Consider the following 15928-nt stretch of genomic DNA (forward strand, 5'->3'; position numbering starts at 1 on the left):
CCGTATGGCGCGCGTCGTTGATTCTAAAATACGACTTTGTGCAATATCGACAGTAGCGAGTTTCCGCGACTCCGCCGCTTGTTGCAGTTCGTGCCATGAAATTGCGAGACGGATTTGTATGTGGCTAAATTAATTCTGTCAGGCGCGCATGTATAATGCCCGGAAACGTTGTTACCCGTCCTTGATTCTCCCGCTGTCGTCGCGCAACGGTATAAAGACGGATTAGCGTTCGCGTAATTTCGTTCTGCCGAATGCATCGGACGCGCAATTGCTATCCGTGCTTTCCGCGCGGCGTTGCTCACGACGCGATCATATCGTCGGTGCTATCTCTTATCAAAGTTACATTATGTTCTTGCAACGGTAAGATAAATCGACGCGCGAAGCAATCTCATCTAAAATTTGGTCTACAAAAAAAAAGGGGGAATTTAATCCGTTCATCTTTAGTTTATTCTTCATTAGAATGAAACATTTTATCTCGAAGTATTATCTTCAAGCGTAAAAGCGATTAAACCAATTCGAATAAAAACCTCTTTCGGAAACCACGAAACACATATTACATTTAATTGCAAGAATCGTGCAATTTTCGTGCAACGATCGTTTATCGACAGTCTCCTTAAATTAAATAAAAGGTTTCGTAACGAGGTTAAAACTGTTTCGGTGTTTCCCCTTTTCCCGACGGTTCTCACTCAATTACAATCACGGAGTTTCACTCGCGGATCAATCATGTCGCGAGGCAGGTAACTGATACTCGGCGATGCTGTTGCCAATATATATTCGACGGTATCACGGTCAACACACGGTGCGCGCAGTAAATGGTCGTTTACGAGTAGCAAGAACGGATTTTGAATACGCGTCCGCGATCGTAAATCATTTTCTCGCAGTCTCGTCGCGCGTACGATCGTACGGCGGAGGGTGGCGCAGGTACGAACGTTGACGAACGACCGAGTCGTGAGATATTGGCGTGAAGGAGGGTCGGAATTTTTTAAGCCGGCAGAGTCACGCCCGTTCGTCTTCCTCGCGCGCGCACACACGCGACGAGATACGCCTCAGCTTCCGCTCGGCGCTGCCTCAGGACTGCGCATTTATTACCCTCTGCACTATTCACGAGGAGCGTTGCGCGTGGTGTCTCTTGTCTTGTAATTTTAAGCAGGGCTGAATCTTTTACACGCAGAAAGTCTCTCGGAATTGTCGCGACATGGCTACAGATTTCTCTTTGCACTTAGACGCGATTTTTTTCCCCGGCGAATATTTCATGGAGTTTCCACGTCGGCCACATCCTTATCGCATTACCGTTACTAAATATCTCAGCCCCACTAAATTCGGATTGTATGACGAATCTAAGTCAATTTTCTGCATAACCAAGATTTACTTCCGAATTCTTTAAATTTTCCTTAAATTTTGCTTTTATCACGTCCTAGTTACTGTCGAATTACGTGATCTTAATTTTGAAGTAATGTTACGCACAACATTATTTTAACGTGTTTAAATAATGTTTACATCTTTCCTTTTACCACCAAAAATTTGTCTTTTAATTGATTTCTGTAAGATAATTTTCACGACAATCTATTATAAGTAAAGGAAAGTCCTCAATAATTTGCAAAAAGAAAATTATAAGATTATTTTCGCATTACAAAAAATTTTTTTTAAAGAAAACTACAGATAAACAAATTACAAGTTTTTACTTCTAACATCATATTTTTATCAGCATTAATAAATGTTTCGTTTTCGCTTTAAAGGAAACTTACGTCGATGCTGGCGACCTCCCTCTACGAATTTCTCATGATATCACCGCGCGGTGCACGTAAATGTGTAGCGCAGTTTTTTTGGGACGGTGCTCCTCGAGGACGCTCAACTCCTGAAGGGTTAACGTCCGCACGAGACGGGAGAAAAAAAAAAGGGGCAGGAGGCCCGCGCGAATGGCAAAGAAAGATTTGCTCGCGGCCGCATACATTACTACACAGCGACGAGACGCAGCATGCGTGTACGCCCACCGCGTACAGCAGCGAGAGAGAGAGGTGCGATCGCCCTCTCGAGGAACCCGCACGATCATCCAAGGAGTCGAGATTTCCGCGCGTCAAACGTTTCCGCGTTTCCTTCGCCGGATGCGCGCGGGGATATTCGCGGATTCGCGTGCCGCATCGATCTCGAGCAATTCACGCACGACCGACTTAATCCTTTTCGCGCATCACGATATACTAACGATCCCTCGATCGCGCGCTGTCCGTCCAAACAATCCACGGACGGAATTGCAGAGCGGAAAATTATAGCGTGTCGAAATTAACATGTTAAATAAGTAGAAAATGGAGAGTGACTTTATAATGAAACGTGTACGACACACTAGAAATGCAAAGTACTGTCGAGAAAATGAAAAGTAAACGTAACGAAACATGCGAATAACAAATAAAAAGTAAAAAAAAAAAATGCACGGTCTCACGATCTCCTGATGCAATTAAGAAAAGCTGCGACATCGGATTGAAATAAAACGAAATAAATAATTTGCATAGACGATTCGTAGAAAGTTACCGTGACGCCGTTCTCGTATTCCTCTCGGGAATGCAATTGACGTGTAATGTTTAATCGTTTATTTCGTATGCAGATTATCTCGTTTGTATGCTTACCAGGTGGTCCTGGTGGACCAGGTGGGCCTTCGAATACTCCAGTTGCAAACTGCTCGCCCTTCAAGGTCGTTGTGAAGCCCCGATCGCCCTTGTCACCCTTGTCACCCTGCCGAAAACAAACTTTCGATCATCCCTCGACATTTATTATGTATTTTTTTGTAATGAAGCTCCTCCTCTTATAATTCTCGCTTCATTACAATAATTATTTCCTGAAAAGTTAAAACTGTCACGCTCCTTTCTCGCAACGGTTACGCGTTATATACGACAAGTTAATTAAAAGAACACTTTTCTAAATGGATAGCGTTTGATGATCCTTTATCACGGGAGTATCAAGCGTCGGTAATTAATATGCAGGAACGTGCTTTCGAATGTAATTAATTATAGTTGGATTAAATTAACAATGCGCCGGACGTAATTAATACTCCATTGTTCTGTAATCGCTCTGTTGTACTCGATTAATAATTATTGGTTACGTAACCTCTTGAATGGCGCAATATTAAAGTATATAATATCTATCGTAACGCTGCGCTTTTTTTTCAAGCTCTATATGTGAGCTTGCTTACTTGCTTGAATGCAAACAGATTCTTTTTTCGGAGGAATTTGCCGCATATTCCTTTCGTCTTTGCGCCTGAACTGAATTGAAAGATTCATCGCGCGCGATTAAGCGAAATTGAGAACGCCGTTGAAATTTGAGAGAAATTCAAAATCCCACGAGATTAGCCGGATTTGTTTCAAACCACGTACTTGAAAGCGCGCGGCCCGTAATCATTACATAATTCCACGGTATAACGTGGTTACCTGCGGTGATACATCCGTAATATTAAATCACTCCCTGCGGAATTTTGAACACGGTATCGGATGTTTGGTATATCGAAATACGCGAGCCCGCGATTATGCGTGATATCACGCTTTATAATTTCTATTGGGTAAATAAAGTTAAGTTTAAATTTCGTATTATCAATCTGGATATCGGCGGACCGGTAATGGAAATAAATTGTGTAACGATATGATATAATGTATTTATATGACAATAATATATATTTATATTATTCTTGTAAACATAGTATGTTTTACGCAAAAGAATTCAATTTTTACATTATACACGTTCTTCATTTCTTTAATCCCGGGATAATTACAAATCCTTTTTAACGCACGCTTTTAATTATTATTATTATTATTATGTTGAGAATTATTCATTATATTATTATTTGGGAGATAATTTCAGTGTCTTCATTATCTTTCCTATTTTCATGCTGCAATTTAATTACTTTCATTAACTTTTCCCTCCTGTTTAGAAATTATCATCACATGCAAAATGGATGCGAAAATGAGATTTACGAATTTTAATAGGATTAAAAAAAAATTTCTTATAGGATACTTTTTTACAATATTCTAATACTTATATTTTTAAAAGGGACATATAGAATAATCTATTATTTATTTATATATATATATATCGTTTATTCCCTCATCTTTTTAATGTCGACGTTGCGTTCTCCACCAAGAGAATGCCATTTTCACCCCTTTTGTGGCGCGACGCACCTGTCACGCCACGAGGAGGATCGCTGACCAAGAAAAGCCCTTGAAATCTAGGGAAATGGATGACATTCGATACCTCGATGTCCCAAAGGCGACACGACGGGGTTGACCGACGTGTAACCGGAGATACAGCGTGAATTAATCTCTCGGACTCACCTTGGGACCTGCAGGTCCTGACGTGCCCGTCGGGCCGATGGGTCCGATCGGCCCGGGCGGGCCCTTCTCCCCTGGTGAGCCAACCTCGCCTGGAATCCCCTGTCTGCCCTCGTGTCCGGGAAGACCCTCGGCTCCTGGCGGACCGGGTGGTCCCGGCGGCCCGGGTTCACCCGGCTCTCCCTGTTACGTCCCAAGAGCGTTACGTCGTTACGGCTTTTCTCTCCGGCGAGAGCCCTCGACACAAGAGTGTCTCTCGGTACTCGTCGGTTTGTGCCACGGACTGACGAAGGATCGACGAGGGGAAGAGAAAAGGGGCAGGGGTCACAAAGAGGGAGAGCCGTATGTGTACGATCTCTCCGGTGAGCGTATGAGGACAGCGAAACATTAAAAAGAAGTAGATAGAAGAGCGAGAGAACGAAAGACAAAGTCAGAGAGATAAAGACAGACGAAGAGTTAGTAAAGTGTCCAGAGCGAAAGACAAAGAGAGACAGACAGAGAAAGAAAGAAAAACAGAGAGAGAGCTATAGATAGACAGAAAGGGGAGAGAGAGAGAGAGACAGAGAAGGGAGAAGCAGGTGGACTGGCGGGTGGACGCAGGAAAAAGGAGAACTCGCGAGAGAACGGTGCATGGAAACGAGAAAGATCTCGGCGCGCGCGCGGGGGGGTACGAGGTTGCTCTTCGCGCGGATTTTCACGATTGGCGGCGAGTAACAACAGCAAGTTATACGGGATGAACCTTTTTTTTTAACCATATTATCGTATTACGTCGCGCGGAGCCGCTTCGACGGCGCGATAAGGCGAGCGAAGATGAGTTTTCGTTTAGCGCGAGAAAATTTTTTATTATCTCTCTCTTGTAAGAAGAAAGACGCCGAAAGATGCTCGAGGTGTAATCGGACCCTGTTGAAGGAACATCCCTCCCCGTGATGGCCTTTAGGATCGTTTCTTTCTCCCATAGATACTTTCACGCGATCGTTTTCAACATAATGTAGAAAACTTTCCGACGTGCCGGGAGCCGTTAAAAGACGCTGTCCATTGTCCGGATCCGGAGTTAAAATCGCGGTACGATAAGTTCGAAGGCAATTTTGAAATATCTTTAAGCGAACAAGTTTTATCTTTTCTTCCGCAGTTATTGGCAGTTATACTGAAAGTAAAGTAATTTAACGAAACAGAAAGAGTGGAATAGGTAAGGTGAAAAAGAGAGATAAGTTTTGATTATATTTTTAATTACTTTCACGCAATGGGAGATCCTTGTAAAAGCGTTTAATTAATTCTTGATTTTACACGATTTTACTATCATCGGATAGAATTTAAACAGAATTTTTCTCTTGTCGGGAAAAAGGATTCGTCCAATTTTTCACCAAATTAAATACCTCAATAATATTATATATATAAAATCGTAAATATTTTCAAATTCCTATCAAATTAAAATTCCGCTAAACCGTACCCGAGGACTAGAGTTTTATGTTTAATAATTAATGCTTAGCGCGCGGCGCGTTATATGACGAAAAAATATCGCTGTCACAGTACGTGTCACGTGCGGAATACTATATGGTATACGCGTGGCTCTCTCTCGGGTCAAATATTAATTAGACCCTTCATCAAACGCATTCGGGACGATGAATGCCGCGGTTCGTCGAAGGCCCCGGCTATTGAAACAGCATTTTCCAGCGGCGATGAGACAGCCCCCCGCGTATGTACGAGCGAGCAATTAATTTCTGTCACGACCGGAGAGACACATCAGCGGAGTCTCCCCTTACCCCCCCCCCCCCTATCGAGCAACCACCCCCCCCGTAGCAAACGCGCGCACGGAGAACACGTGTTTAAATGCGCTCGCGGGAGAGACAACGCGCGGGGAAGACGATACGAGGTGTGCGATAACGCGCGTCGCGACTCGACCACATAAACGAGCAGCAGCATACGCATGCAATGCGCGATCGCGACGCACCCCCACGACCGGACGATGGCCGGGACAAATAACGATGGATCGTCGTTCGGGGTGCGTACACCACATATGCGCGCGCGCGCGCACACACACACACACACACATGCCCAGGCAGAGGTACAGAACGTACGAGCAACGCAACGTTTAGAGGAAGTCTACGACAGCACGCGACATGCATGCGCCGGACGTACATACCATATACGCACGTACACAAATCCCGTGGGCGCAGGTGCCTCGCGTATGAAAACTCAACCGAAATAGCCCGTCGAGACGCGTTTTCGGAGATATACGCGGTCGTGGCGGGCATTTTGCGCGAGGGTCACATGTTTCATGGTTGAAAAATAAAGAGAGAGAAAGAGAGAGAGAGAGAGAGAGAAAAGAGAGAGAGAGAGAGAAGATAGAATAACTTCGGCGCAGCCTATTTTTTAATTTCTCTCCCGGCGCATTTGCCGGAACTGATGGAGGCCTGAGGCACCGAGAGCCGTAATTAAATAGGTCTGAATATATTCATGCAAGTGGGCAAATATGAGAATTCTATCATATCTAAAAATGTTCAAATTTTTCTCTGTTGCTGTAAAACAGAATTAAAAAGTTATATGTACAAAAATTATATATGCGACATATTGTATATTTTTAAAGAAATTAGTTAAATGAAATTCTTTTCAATTGTAATATAACAAATATTAATTTACTCAATGGACTTTGCCATTGATATGATTACTAATTAAACCGTAGAGTATTTCATCATAATTTTATTTCCGCGGAATCTTCGACGCGAGAAAGGAGAGCGCATGAAAAATTCACAAACTTCTCGCATTCCATAAATACTTAAATATAATCTAAGTTCTTTAACAATATAATTGTGATTAACGTTACTCGTTATTGAATCCTCGAACGTAAATTTAGTTATATTCTCGTCAGAGAAAGGAAATTTGGCTCATTATAGCTAATCACCCTTTCCAATATTCCGCGGTCGCGCTATTGTCATTTATTATTTGCGTTACCTTTATACATTATAACTGCCATTGTGTCAGGCGCTCGTGCATTTTCATGTAAATATATTAACAACGCGCTTGTATCTTCAAAAGCGTCTCTATCGATGCTCACAATCGCGTCCGCGGCATTGCGATTCTATTGAAATATATTAAGCGCGTTTCTCTTTCAGCAGTAGAGAAAAATCGTCAATACTGCCACAGATCTTCAAATGCACCCCCTTATTTCATGGAAATTAAATTGCACTGTATTAACATAACTGATGAAAGCATGACCTGCTTAGATAATTAAGGAAATAAAAATCCATTAATCATACACTCGTGGCTTCTTTCTATATAAAATTTATCAAAAACGAATTAATAGTCCGCTACATGTTACGTCTTGCGGAAGCATAAAGTACTTGTATAATTGACAAAAAATTGCCTAGGAAGATTCACAGACATGTAAATATTTTATACAAATAACTTATATTAATGGGGAAAAAAGAGAAATGTAGCCTATTATACTCTACCGTATTGGAGTCCAATTTCTCACACGTTTATTTTTTATGTTGCGGAAATATTAATTATTATAAAATAAAACAGTATTATAAAAAAAAAGACTATAGCATTTGATAGAAAATACTTTTTAATCTACATTTATGTTTTCAAAGTTTTACTTTTAGTTTTTCTTTAAGAAATACTATCAAAAAACAAAGTGTTCATTGATAAACTTCCTCTACACTTTCCGCAGCAGCGTCTTCTTGAAGAAAGCTTTTGTTCTCGCAAATCACGACTCTCGGTGCAACCGCCTCCCATACTCTTTCCCCATAATGCTGCTCTCTAACGCGGACGCGATTCGACGCGAACTATCGGGATATAAACGTCTCCATGATCGATAATCGAGTCTACATCGAATATTCGGGTTTGACCAACGCCCGTCGGAGAATCGGCAGTTACTCACTCATTCTCGACAGCTACATCAATACACCATCATCGTGCGATCATGCGACTGCGATACGATCACAGGCAAGTCTACGGACACCACCTACGCGCTATAAATCGCCCGCGCATTCATCCAGCGGGTGGACACACCACGCGGTGCGCACCTACACGCGTAGGCGAATAACACACGCATACATACCCATCGCACTACGCCATAGAGAAAAAGAGAGAGAGAGAGAAAGAGAGAGAGAAAGAGAACAGAATAGACTGCAGATGTTACAAAATAGTATCATGCAATGCATGCACGCACGCGCCTCGTCTGCAGGGGCGCGTGGTGCGATTTTCGCATCGGCATGCGGGACGACGGGTGCGGCGACGGGGGTGGGGAGGAGGGGTCGTGCATTTTTTACTCGCGCCTTATGTATGTACGCCAGCGTAGAGCTTTCCCTTTTTTTTTTCCTCGCACGCGCGTTTCCCCGCCGGGATTTTTTCGCGGCTACGCGACCACGTAATCTGCGCCTCTCGCGTAAAAATTCCCTCTCGCAGAGGCGTTGGTGAGTTTCGGACGTTTTTTTTTCTCACGTGGTTTTTTTTTGTTTTTCCAGAATCGACACCTTTTTGCTCCCTGTACGTCGCGTCGAATGATGCGAAGCTCAATCATCGCGAAGATTTATTCGGGCAATGTCGTCGATAGTAATTGTGATTATAATACGTATTCCACCAAGTAAAACTCGAAAATTCTGTCATTGTTACGGTATTTCATCAAAATTTACATTACTCAAATTTTACTTATTATTGTGAATGTATTTTACATGTTATGCATTAAAAATAGATATAAATAATAATAAGAGAACGTAGACCGACACGTGAAAAACACAACTAATTGAACATATTCTAATTTTAAATAACGCAAGAAATATTAACACAAAGATCGCGCAAGACTTTAGTTAAAAATAGACAATTCGATTGTCGCATAGATTTATCACATCTCGAGCGAAAGATTATTCGTATTACAAAATTCGGATCTTGTTCCTTTTCATCGCAAAACTGAAGTTGGAAATTTCTTCGTCCGCGTATCTAAGTATCTAAGGATTCTCCGATCTATAAATTTAACTCTGAAAATTTCCACGTCGTGAAACTGTAATTCTAAAAATCTTCCGCCTTCGGAATTTGATAAAGCGACGCGTCTCGATATCCCCTTTGAAACTCAAACGGCGCTCGTGGCGAAGCCGCGCCAAGTCAAAGCACTACAGCGCGGAGCGGATGTACGAGACGCGCGAGGGGGAACCGGTTCCATCTCTTACTCCGAAAGGGTATAGAATATATCGGTGCTGTTGGCACACTCCGCTATCGACCGCGTCTCCGTGATCTTTCGAGGAATACGAATTCGACGAGCAGCAACAGCAGCAGCGGTAGCCGCAGCCGAGCCGAGATGCTGTGTCTGCCCTTCGCGAGAGGATTTATAATCCTCCCTCCGCGGATTTTCGAGCGGTCTTTCCTTTCGCGTATCGAAACAATCGATTGCCGGGATGGTGTACTAAGAGGCACACGGTGTATCTTGTATACACGACCCCCGGGTAAAAAGAGTAGAATAAAGAGAAAGAGAGAGCAAGGTGAGAGGGGGGGGGGGGAGAGGGGAAGGGGGGAGGGAGCGAAAGAACGGAGGTATCGAACCGTAAAGTAAAAGGGTATGTTGTAAAGGTCTATAACGGACCTCGCGAATGTCGATACCGGCGCGAGCACAGCGGGGATGATTCGACCCGATCGCCGGGTGTTGCCGCTGCGATCTCTTCCGAGAGTTACAACTGCTCGGAAACTTCCCTCCGCCGTGTTCGCGCCTCGTCCATTTCCCTCGGACGAACGGTGCTCAGCGTGAAGCCGCGACGACCGCGACGACGACGACGGGCGACAAAATCCCCGGTATATGCGATCAAGGGCGCGTATCGGTTATCCGACCGATAAATAAACCCTCTCGGACAACTTCCGGCTGTCGCGACGAGGGCCGGCAGGCGGGCGAGAACCAAGTTTGCAATCTCGGAGAAAGAGGGAATTAAATCGCCCCGGGGATTCCTCCGAGGTTGGCAAACTTTTGCAACTTCTTTGCGGCGCGACAGCTCGTTTCAGCGGCGCATTTTCTACTTTCACCAACGAATTTAGAATGATCCCGGTGGCGTTTAAGTGTCCTTGGGAAAGTATGAATAAACAAAAGGCAAGTTTCAAAAATATTTAAATTAATCCGCGGTATCTCGGTATATTCTTCCTTTTTTTTTTTTTTGTTAAATTTTCAAATTACGCCAACGTGGCTTGAAAAGTTTCGTGCCTTGAAGGTAATAGAATGCAGACACTTGTGGAAAATTTATTCGGTAACAGCGATTTTGATGTACAATCTTAAATTTATAAAAGAGCATTCTGTTGCAAGCAAAACTCGAATTGAGCACCGTTCGTCGAGGGAACGAGGGTGGAAGGAAATAGGGGGAACTCCCGAAAAGCAGGCGCACTTACTTTCAGTGGTATGATGTTCTGCGCTGAGATATTAACCCCTTTCTCCTGAAGGTCCTAAAAGTAGGTCAACACTACGGGTAAAAAACCAAATCGCTACAAGACAAACGGGGGGGGGGGAAAGGGGGCATGGGGGCATATGGGGCTTCCGATATCGGGGGGGCGGGAAACGTATCGGGGCGGGGATTCACGTCGATTTTTTTTGTTTTCAGGGGGGAACGGATGGATGGGGAGACGGGGAGGTTCTCGTATCTCACTGCTCTTCCGAATCCAAGACATGCCCAGAGATATACCTAAATACTGTAACTTAAAGTAAACACCATTACCAACCAAAAACCAAAGATGAAAAAGTGCGTCACCGATGGCCGTTCGTTCCGGCAGTCTCTCATTATCGCTCGATCTTAATCGCGCGATGCGCGATATACATTTACACGCAATTATCTTATCATATGAGTATGCCGTGAGACAAATTCTGACAGCATATTAAAATCGAGGGATCGATGATCGGCGGTGAGAGAAGCTGGAGACCCAGAGATCCGATCGAGCATCGACGACGCGCTTTGTTTCGTATAAACCAACGAGAGAACGCTACACCGAAAGCACCGCACGAGGCAACGACTAGCTAAAGAACAACTGGACGACGTGATCCGGCCTGTCGCGCATCCGGGTTGTGTGCGACGACGCGTGGACACACACAAAAAAAAAAAAAACTGACACACAGGTGGTATAACGTAGCGGAGGCGGGAAAGTGAGGACGCAGTGAGGACGACGGATGAAAAGAAGAAGAGAAGAAGCGACGACGACTACGGGACAAACGTTGGACAAATGACGAGATGACGGATGACAGACAGCGGGGTGGCGATTGCAGGGGGTGGGAAGGGGGGTGTGGGATTGGAGGACGTCCGTCCGGATCGCGACACCGAGAAGCGTGTCGCGACTTCCGAGGAGGAGGAGGCCGGTTTACCTTGAGAGCGACGATTTCCGCGTAGCCGAGCGTCCCGCCGCGGAGCGTCGTCACCGACCTCTTTAACCCCAATCCCTGTGCATTGACCCGTAGGCGAGAAAAAAGGCAAGGTTTATTTATTCATTCTCGTACTGTGATGTGTCGCGTGTTGCTGTTGGCTGTTGGCGGCCAGCGACGGGCGAGCGCGAAACAGATTTTTTTTTTACGTGAAATTTCGTTTTTTTTTTTTTTCACGACAGGCGGAGTCCGCGTGCGGGAAAGAGGCGCGACAACGCGCGAGAGAGATCGATCTTTTTATTTTTTTCTCTCTCTCTCTCTCGCGCGCCCCCGGTGTGTTGACACCGGGGCTAAGGCAATCGGGACGTCGGTCCCGCGCCGCCGTCTGGATTTTGACGGATGGCGTGCGACGGAACGTTCGTTTTTTCGAACGTTGCGGAACGCTCGTCGTGCAGGACGAGTTTCACGACGACAAATCGCGCGCAACAGCTGGCGCGATTTTTTTCCTGGACGGATATAACCTTAATCTCGCCGTTATTTAATTGACAAATGTCTGCACCATGCGATACGAATTTATTCCCTCCTTCTATAGAATAAAATGTCAAATTTCGTTCGCACTTCTGAGAGCGTTCAATTTTGTACTCGACAATAAAATTTATTAATGGCCTCCCAATTGGAAAGGACTACCTAAGTCTTCCAAATAATTTTGGGGCTCTGGTAAAAATTCTAAGTATATACTTTTTTAACATTTAGAAATATAATTGTACAATTATGTGACTCAAAAGATTTTTCACTTTTTTCCACATGTTCGAATTTAAAGAATAGAAAAAATCTAGGTAGTCAGCGGAGGATTAATATCTCAAATTTGCATGCCTGTTGCCCAGATCGATTCAAAATCAGTTTTTGGCAAAGGTCTTGATAACCTTCGAATTGTAATCTCCTTCAGCTGTCGTGCGTCTCTGGGATTTCGTCGCGCACGGACTCCGCGCGCGTGATGTGCTCGCCGTCGCGCGGCAAACGCGTTGATCGATACACCGGACACACGCGCTTGTTGCATCGAGAGAACGCGGAAGCCTCGGTGATTTCGCCCTGGACACGAGGAACGTATATGCATATGCATGAGCACGGACAAACGCGAGCGAGCGAGCGCGTGCGCGCGCGCGCGCTCGTTCTCGTGATGAAATCGACGGACGATATCGCTCGACTTCTCCAGGGCGAAGCTCTGGCTAGGTTTCTCGAGCCCGACGACGACAACGACGAGAGGAGGAAGTGCCCTCTTGTCGCGTGACACTCCGTGAAAGAAATCGCGCGCGATCGACGACGCGCGCAAGTGCGCTCGAGCGGAATGAAGAAAAGTCCTCCTCGTATCGATTTAAAAAAAAAAAAAAAAAAAAAAAAAAAAAAGAAGAAGAAGAAGAAGAAGCGACGAATTAAATAGATAGAGCGAGTCCCCGCTATACGGCGCGGGATTGCCGCTGCGTGAAAATGTTATTTCAGGTGCTTTGGCGATTGTACAAATCTCGGTTTCGCGCGGGCTGAGATTTAATTATCACGGGATAAACGCGGTGGCGAATTAGGCCATCCAGCGAGAGCTTCGGTTATATGATTTCCCGAAGGGATTCGGATAAGAGTCCTCTTCTACTTCAACTCCGGATCGCGCGCGTCAAAGGGAAGCTCTCTCCCTCTGCGCGTGACACTAATTTCTTCGCCTCGACTCGCTCCCGATATTTTTCTTTTTTTTTCTTTTTTCGAAATTCTTCGGGCTGAAATCACGAAATCCGTGTAATTCATTCGATTAATCGTCGGTCCTTTGACGCTTCACGGCGACGCGATCGAGAAGGCGTTAATAACGTTCCCGCTCGAGTGCACTTTTACCACGTAAAATGGGATTTGCAGCTTTACGCGCGATGAAAATATCGTTTCTCTCTTTCTTCCGCCCGTGCACCTTCCGCCATCCCTTCAGGATTTATCCCGTATTCTTCTTCTCGCCCTCTCTCTCTTTTTCTCCTGATGGGCTCTGCGTGCGCGCGCGTCGACGATGGTACACACGCCCTGCGTGGTACACACGGGGCTTTACGAGATTGCTCTCTGAAGGACGGCGACACGGAGGTTGCAGGGCGAGAAATGAGAGAGCGTACGGTACGCATTTTCGCGTTACGAGTGTCACGCCGGCGGATATTGCTTTGCTCTTCCGCGCCGGGATAGCGTAGCTTAGATACCTTCACTGCGGACAAGACGTCGAATCCGGGGCTGCCCAGCTCGCCCTTCTGCCCCTTGTCGCCCGGTCGGCCCTGCGAACAAAGGAGAAACGCTGTATTATACGTTACAGAGAGTAATAACGGCGACACGATAAAACAGAATGAACAACGTGGGCTTTCTCAAGAATGAGGGCCTTCTCTCTTTCTCTGTTATGTCATAACTATACCGCGATCAAATGCCTCCCGTTTTCGGGATGGCCCTCGTTGAACGTCACCCCCTGTGATTTGTAGGCGAGCTGTAAAACTACGAGAGAAAACTGCAATTCTTTCGAGTTTTTACGCGCAATTTCAGATATTTAAAAAAAAAAGAGAGAGAGAGAGAGAGAGAGTTTCCCCTCTCCCTCTGATCCACGTTAAATGTTAGATGCGCTCTCGGGATTTCGTTTTCACATCAACTTTGCGTGCTGAATCACTTTCGGCTTTAATTAAGAATTCTGACGCGCGCTCTCGTTCCGTTTTCCGAGATACCCGATGGCCGTAGAGCTCGAAACCGTCCGTACGGAGACGGTTTCTGCAGATTCCAGCTATTAAATTAAACGAGACTTTCTTTCGAATAATTTTCGCCGCTAAAATCTGCGAGGAGAGAAGTTAGATGCGCGTGCGAGTCTTCGCACTTTAATCTCGTCGTAAATTATTCTTCATAAAAACACACATAATTAGTCTCTCTAACTACCTTAACTTCACGCAACACAATTAGTCCTTAACTATACAAACCTTAACTTTACAAACACAATTACTTATATCAATAACTTAATAGACGTAAATACTCGCTACAATTCATGCCGATATAGATTCGAAAGCAATTGTATCTCTTGATAACCAGAACCAAAAAAAAAGAAAAAAAAATTGTTAGACGAATCACCTTAAAGTAAGAGAAGATTTTAGAATTTAAATCAAATCTCGCATATTTTTTTATCGTGTATAAAGTACTGCGCTAGGATCACAGATTTAATCTACAGTATGTGATGTTCCGAGAGAGGGGGAGAGAGAGAGAGAATATCCAATCCGATCCGATCAAAAGCTCGAAAATCGTAAAAAGCCGAATCATTCCCATTCCACCGCGTTTATTCGGCTCCATTTCTACGTATACCGTATCGACGCACGAGAACTGTATTATCGTGGCGTATCCCTTTTGCGTATGTTAACGTATCTGTAAGAGGCCCGCATAAAATATCGGACCTCGAAAACCCGCGGACGCGCAAAGGCGAGTCCATGCAGCGCGAGGGTCAAAATCGCGTTCGGGTCAGGTCGCAGTGCGCGGGCAGCGCCGTTGTAAATTTTCCAAAGAAGATAAACCTGTGTGTGTTTGCGCGCCGGATCTTGTCCCCCTCCGGAGCAAAGGGGAGGAGGGGAAGAGTAAACTCCGCGATCCCGAGGCAAATTGCGGAGCCGCCACTGCTACCTACCTATCTACCCGCTGTATAACCCGCGCGCCACGACTATTTGCACGAAATCCGATATAAACGCCGGAGATTCGTTATTCGAATCTCGGAATACCCTTAGTACGCTGGGCTGGGCGAGGGGTATTGGTCGCCCGGCGACTGTGTACACACTCGTTTGCCACACTCGTTTAAAAAGAAAACGCCCGGTCCGAGAGCAAAGAGAGGAGGCGGCGCACGCGAGAGAGGAAGGAGCCGATCGTGCGCGGGGTCTCCTTTCTTCCCGGCCATCGACAGAACAAACAACTCGCGATATTTGCAATGCACTTATTGCTCTCTCCCTTCCCTCACCCCTCATCGCCGTGTGTCTCTCTTTTTCAATCGCACACGTTTCCTCTTCTTCTCGGACACATTTCCCCGCTATCTGTTTGCTCTGTCGTTTGTACCTTACCGCAACTGAGATCCAGTCACGTCAGCGTTCTACCATACGACACGTCCTCACGTGTACGATGTATTCTCGCCGGAACGGTACGTGGCGTTCCGAAATCAACGTCCGTGAATTCCTCGAAAGGAAAAAAAAAAACCTCCCCCGATTTTTCTCTAATGAAAGTCTTGTCGGACGCAATCCCTTTCTACTCCTTAGCGCGCGACACCTTGGTG

General features: G+C 45.3%; 2 protein-coding genes across 19 annotated transcripts in view; one reads left to right on the plus strand and one right to left on the minus strand.

Moving 5' to 3' along the window:
- LOC105831336 (putative peptidyl-tRNA hydrolase PTRHD1) overlaps positions 1 to 15928 on the plus strand; it is a 78387-nt gene that overhangs the window by 31703 nt on the left and 30756 nt on the right. The window contains exon 4 of one of the 3 annotated variants that reach the window (XM_036289314.1): positions 10883 to 11287. The exons of 1 other annotated variant lie outside the window; for it this stretch is intronic. In XM_036289314.1, coding sequence (XP_036145207.1) covers positions 10883 to 10981 — 99 coding nt within the window. In that variant the 3' untranslated portion in view covers positions 10982 to 11287. Of the gene's footprint in view, positions 1 to 1736; positions 2613 to 10882; positions 11288 to 15928 lie in introns of those variants that run through there. One more of the 3 variants, XM_012671392.3, reaches the window with a different exon arrangement.
- The window catches only part of LOC105831332 (collagen alpha chain CG42342), a 149531-nt gene that overhangs the window by 27080 nt on the left and 106523 nt on the right, over positions 1 to 15928 (minus strand). For 13 of the 16 annotated variants that reach the window (XM_036289323.1, XM_036289320.1, XM_036289325.1 and 10 more), the window contains 5 exons: positions 13851 to 13922; positions 11635 to 11721; positions 10674 to 10727; positions 4314 to 4493; positions 2619 to 2724 (listed from right to left, as the gene is read on the minus strand). In XM_036289323.1, the coding sequence (XP_036145216.1) occupies positions 2619 to 2724; positions 4314 to 4493; positions 10674 to 10727; positions 11635 to 11721; positions 13851 to 13922 (499 nt within the window). The remainder of the gene's footprint in view (positions 1 to 2618; positions 2725 to 4313; positions 4494 to 10673; positions 10728 to 11634; positions 11722 to 13850; positions 13923 to 15928) is intronic. The other 3 variants (XM_036289326.1, XM_036289324.1, XM_012671382.3) reach the window with 2 other exon arrangements.

Source organism: Monomorium pharaonis, chromosome 7, assembly GCF_013373865.1.
Source record: "Monomorium pharaonis isolate MP-MQ-018 chromosome 7, ASM1337386v2, whole genome shotgun sequence".
NCBI classification, from domain to species: domain Eukaryota; kingdom Metazoa; phylum Arthropoda; class Insecta; order Hymenoptera; family Formicidae; genus Monomorium; species Monomorium pharaonis.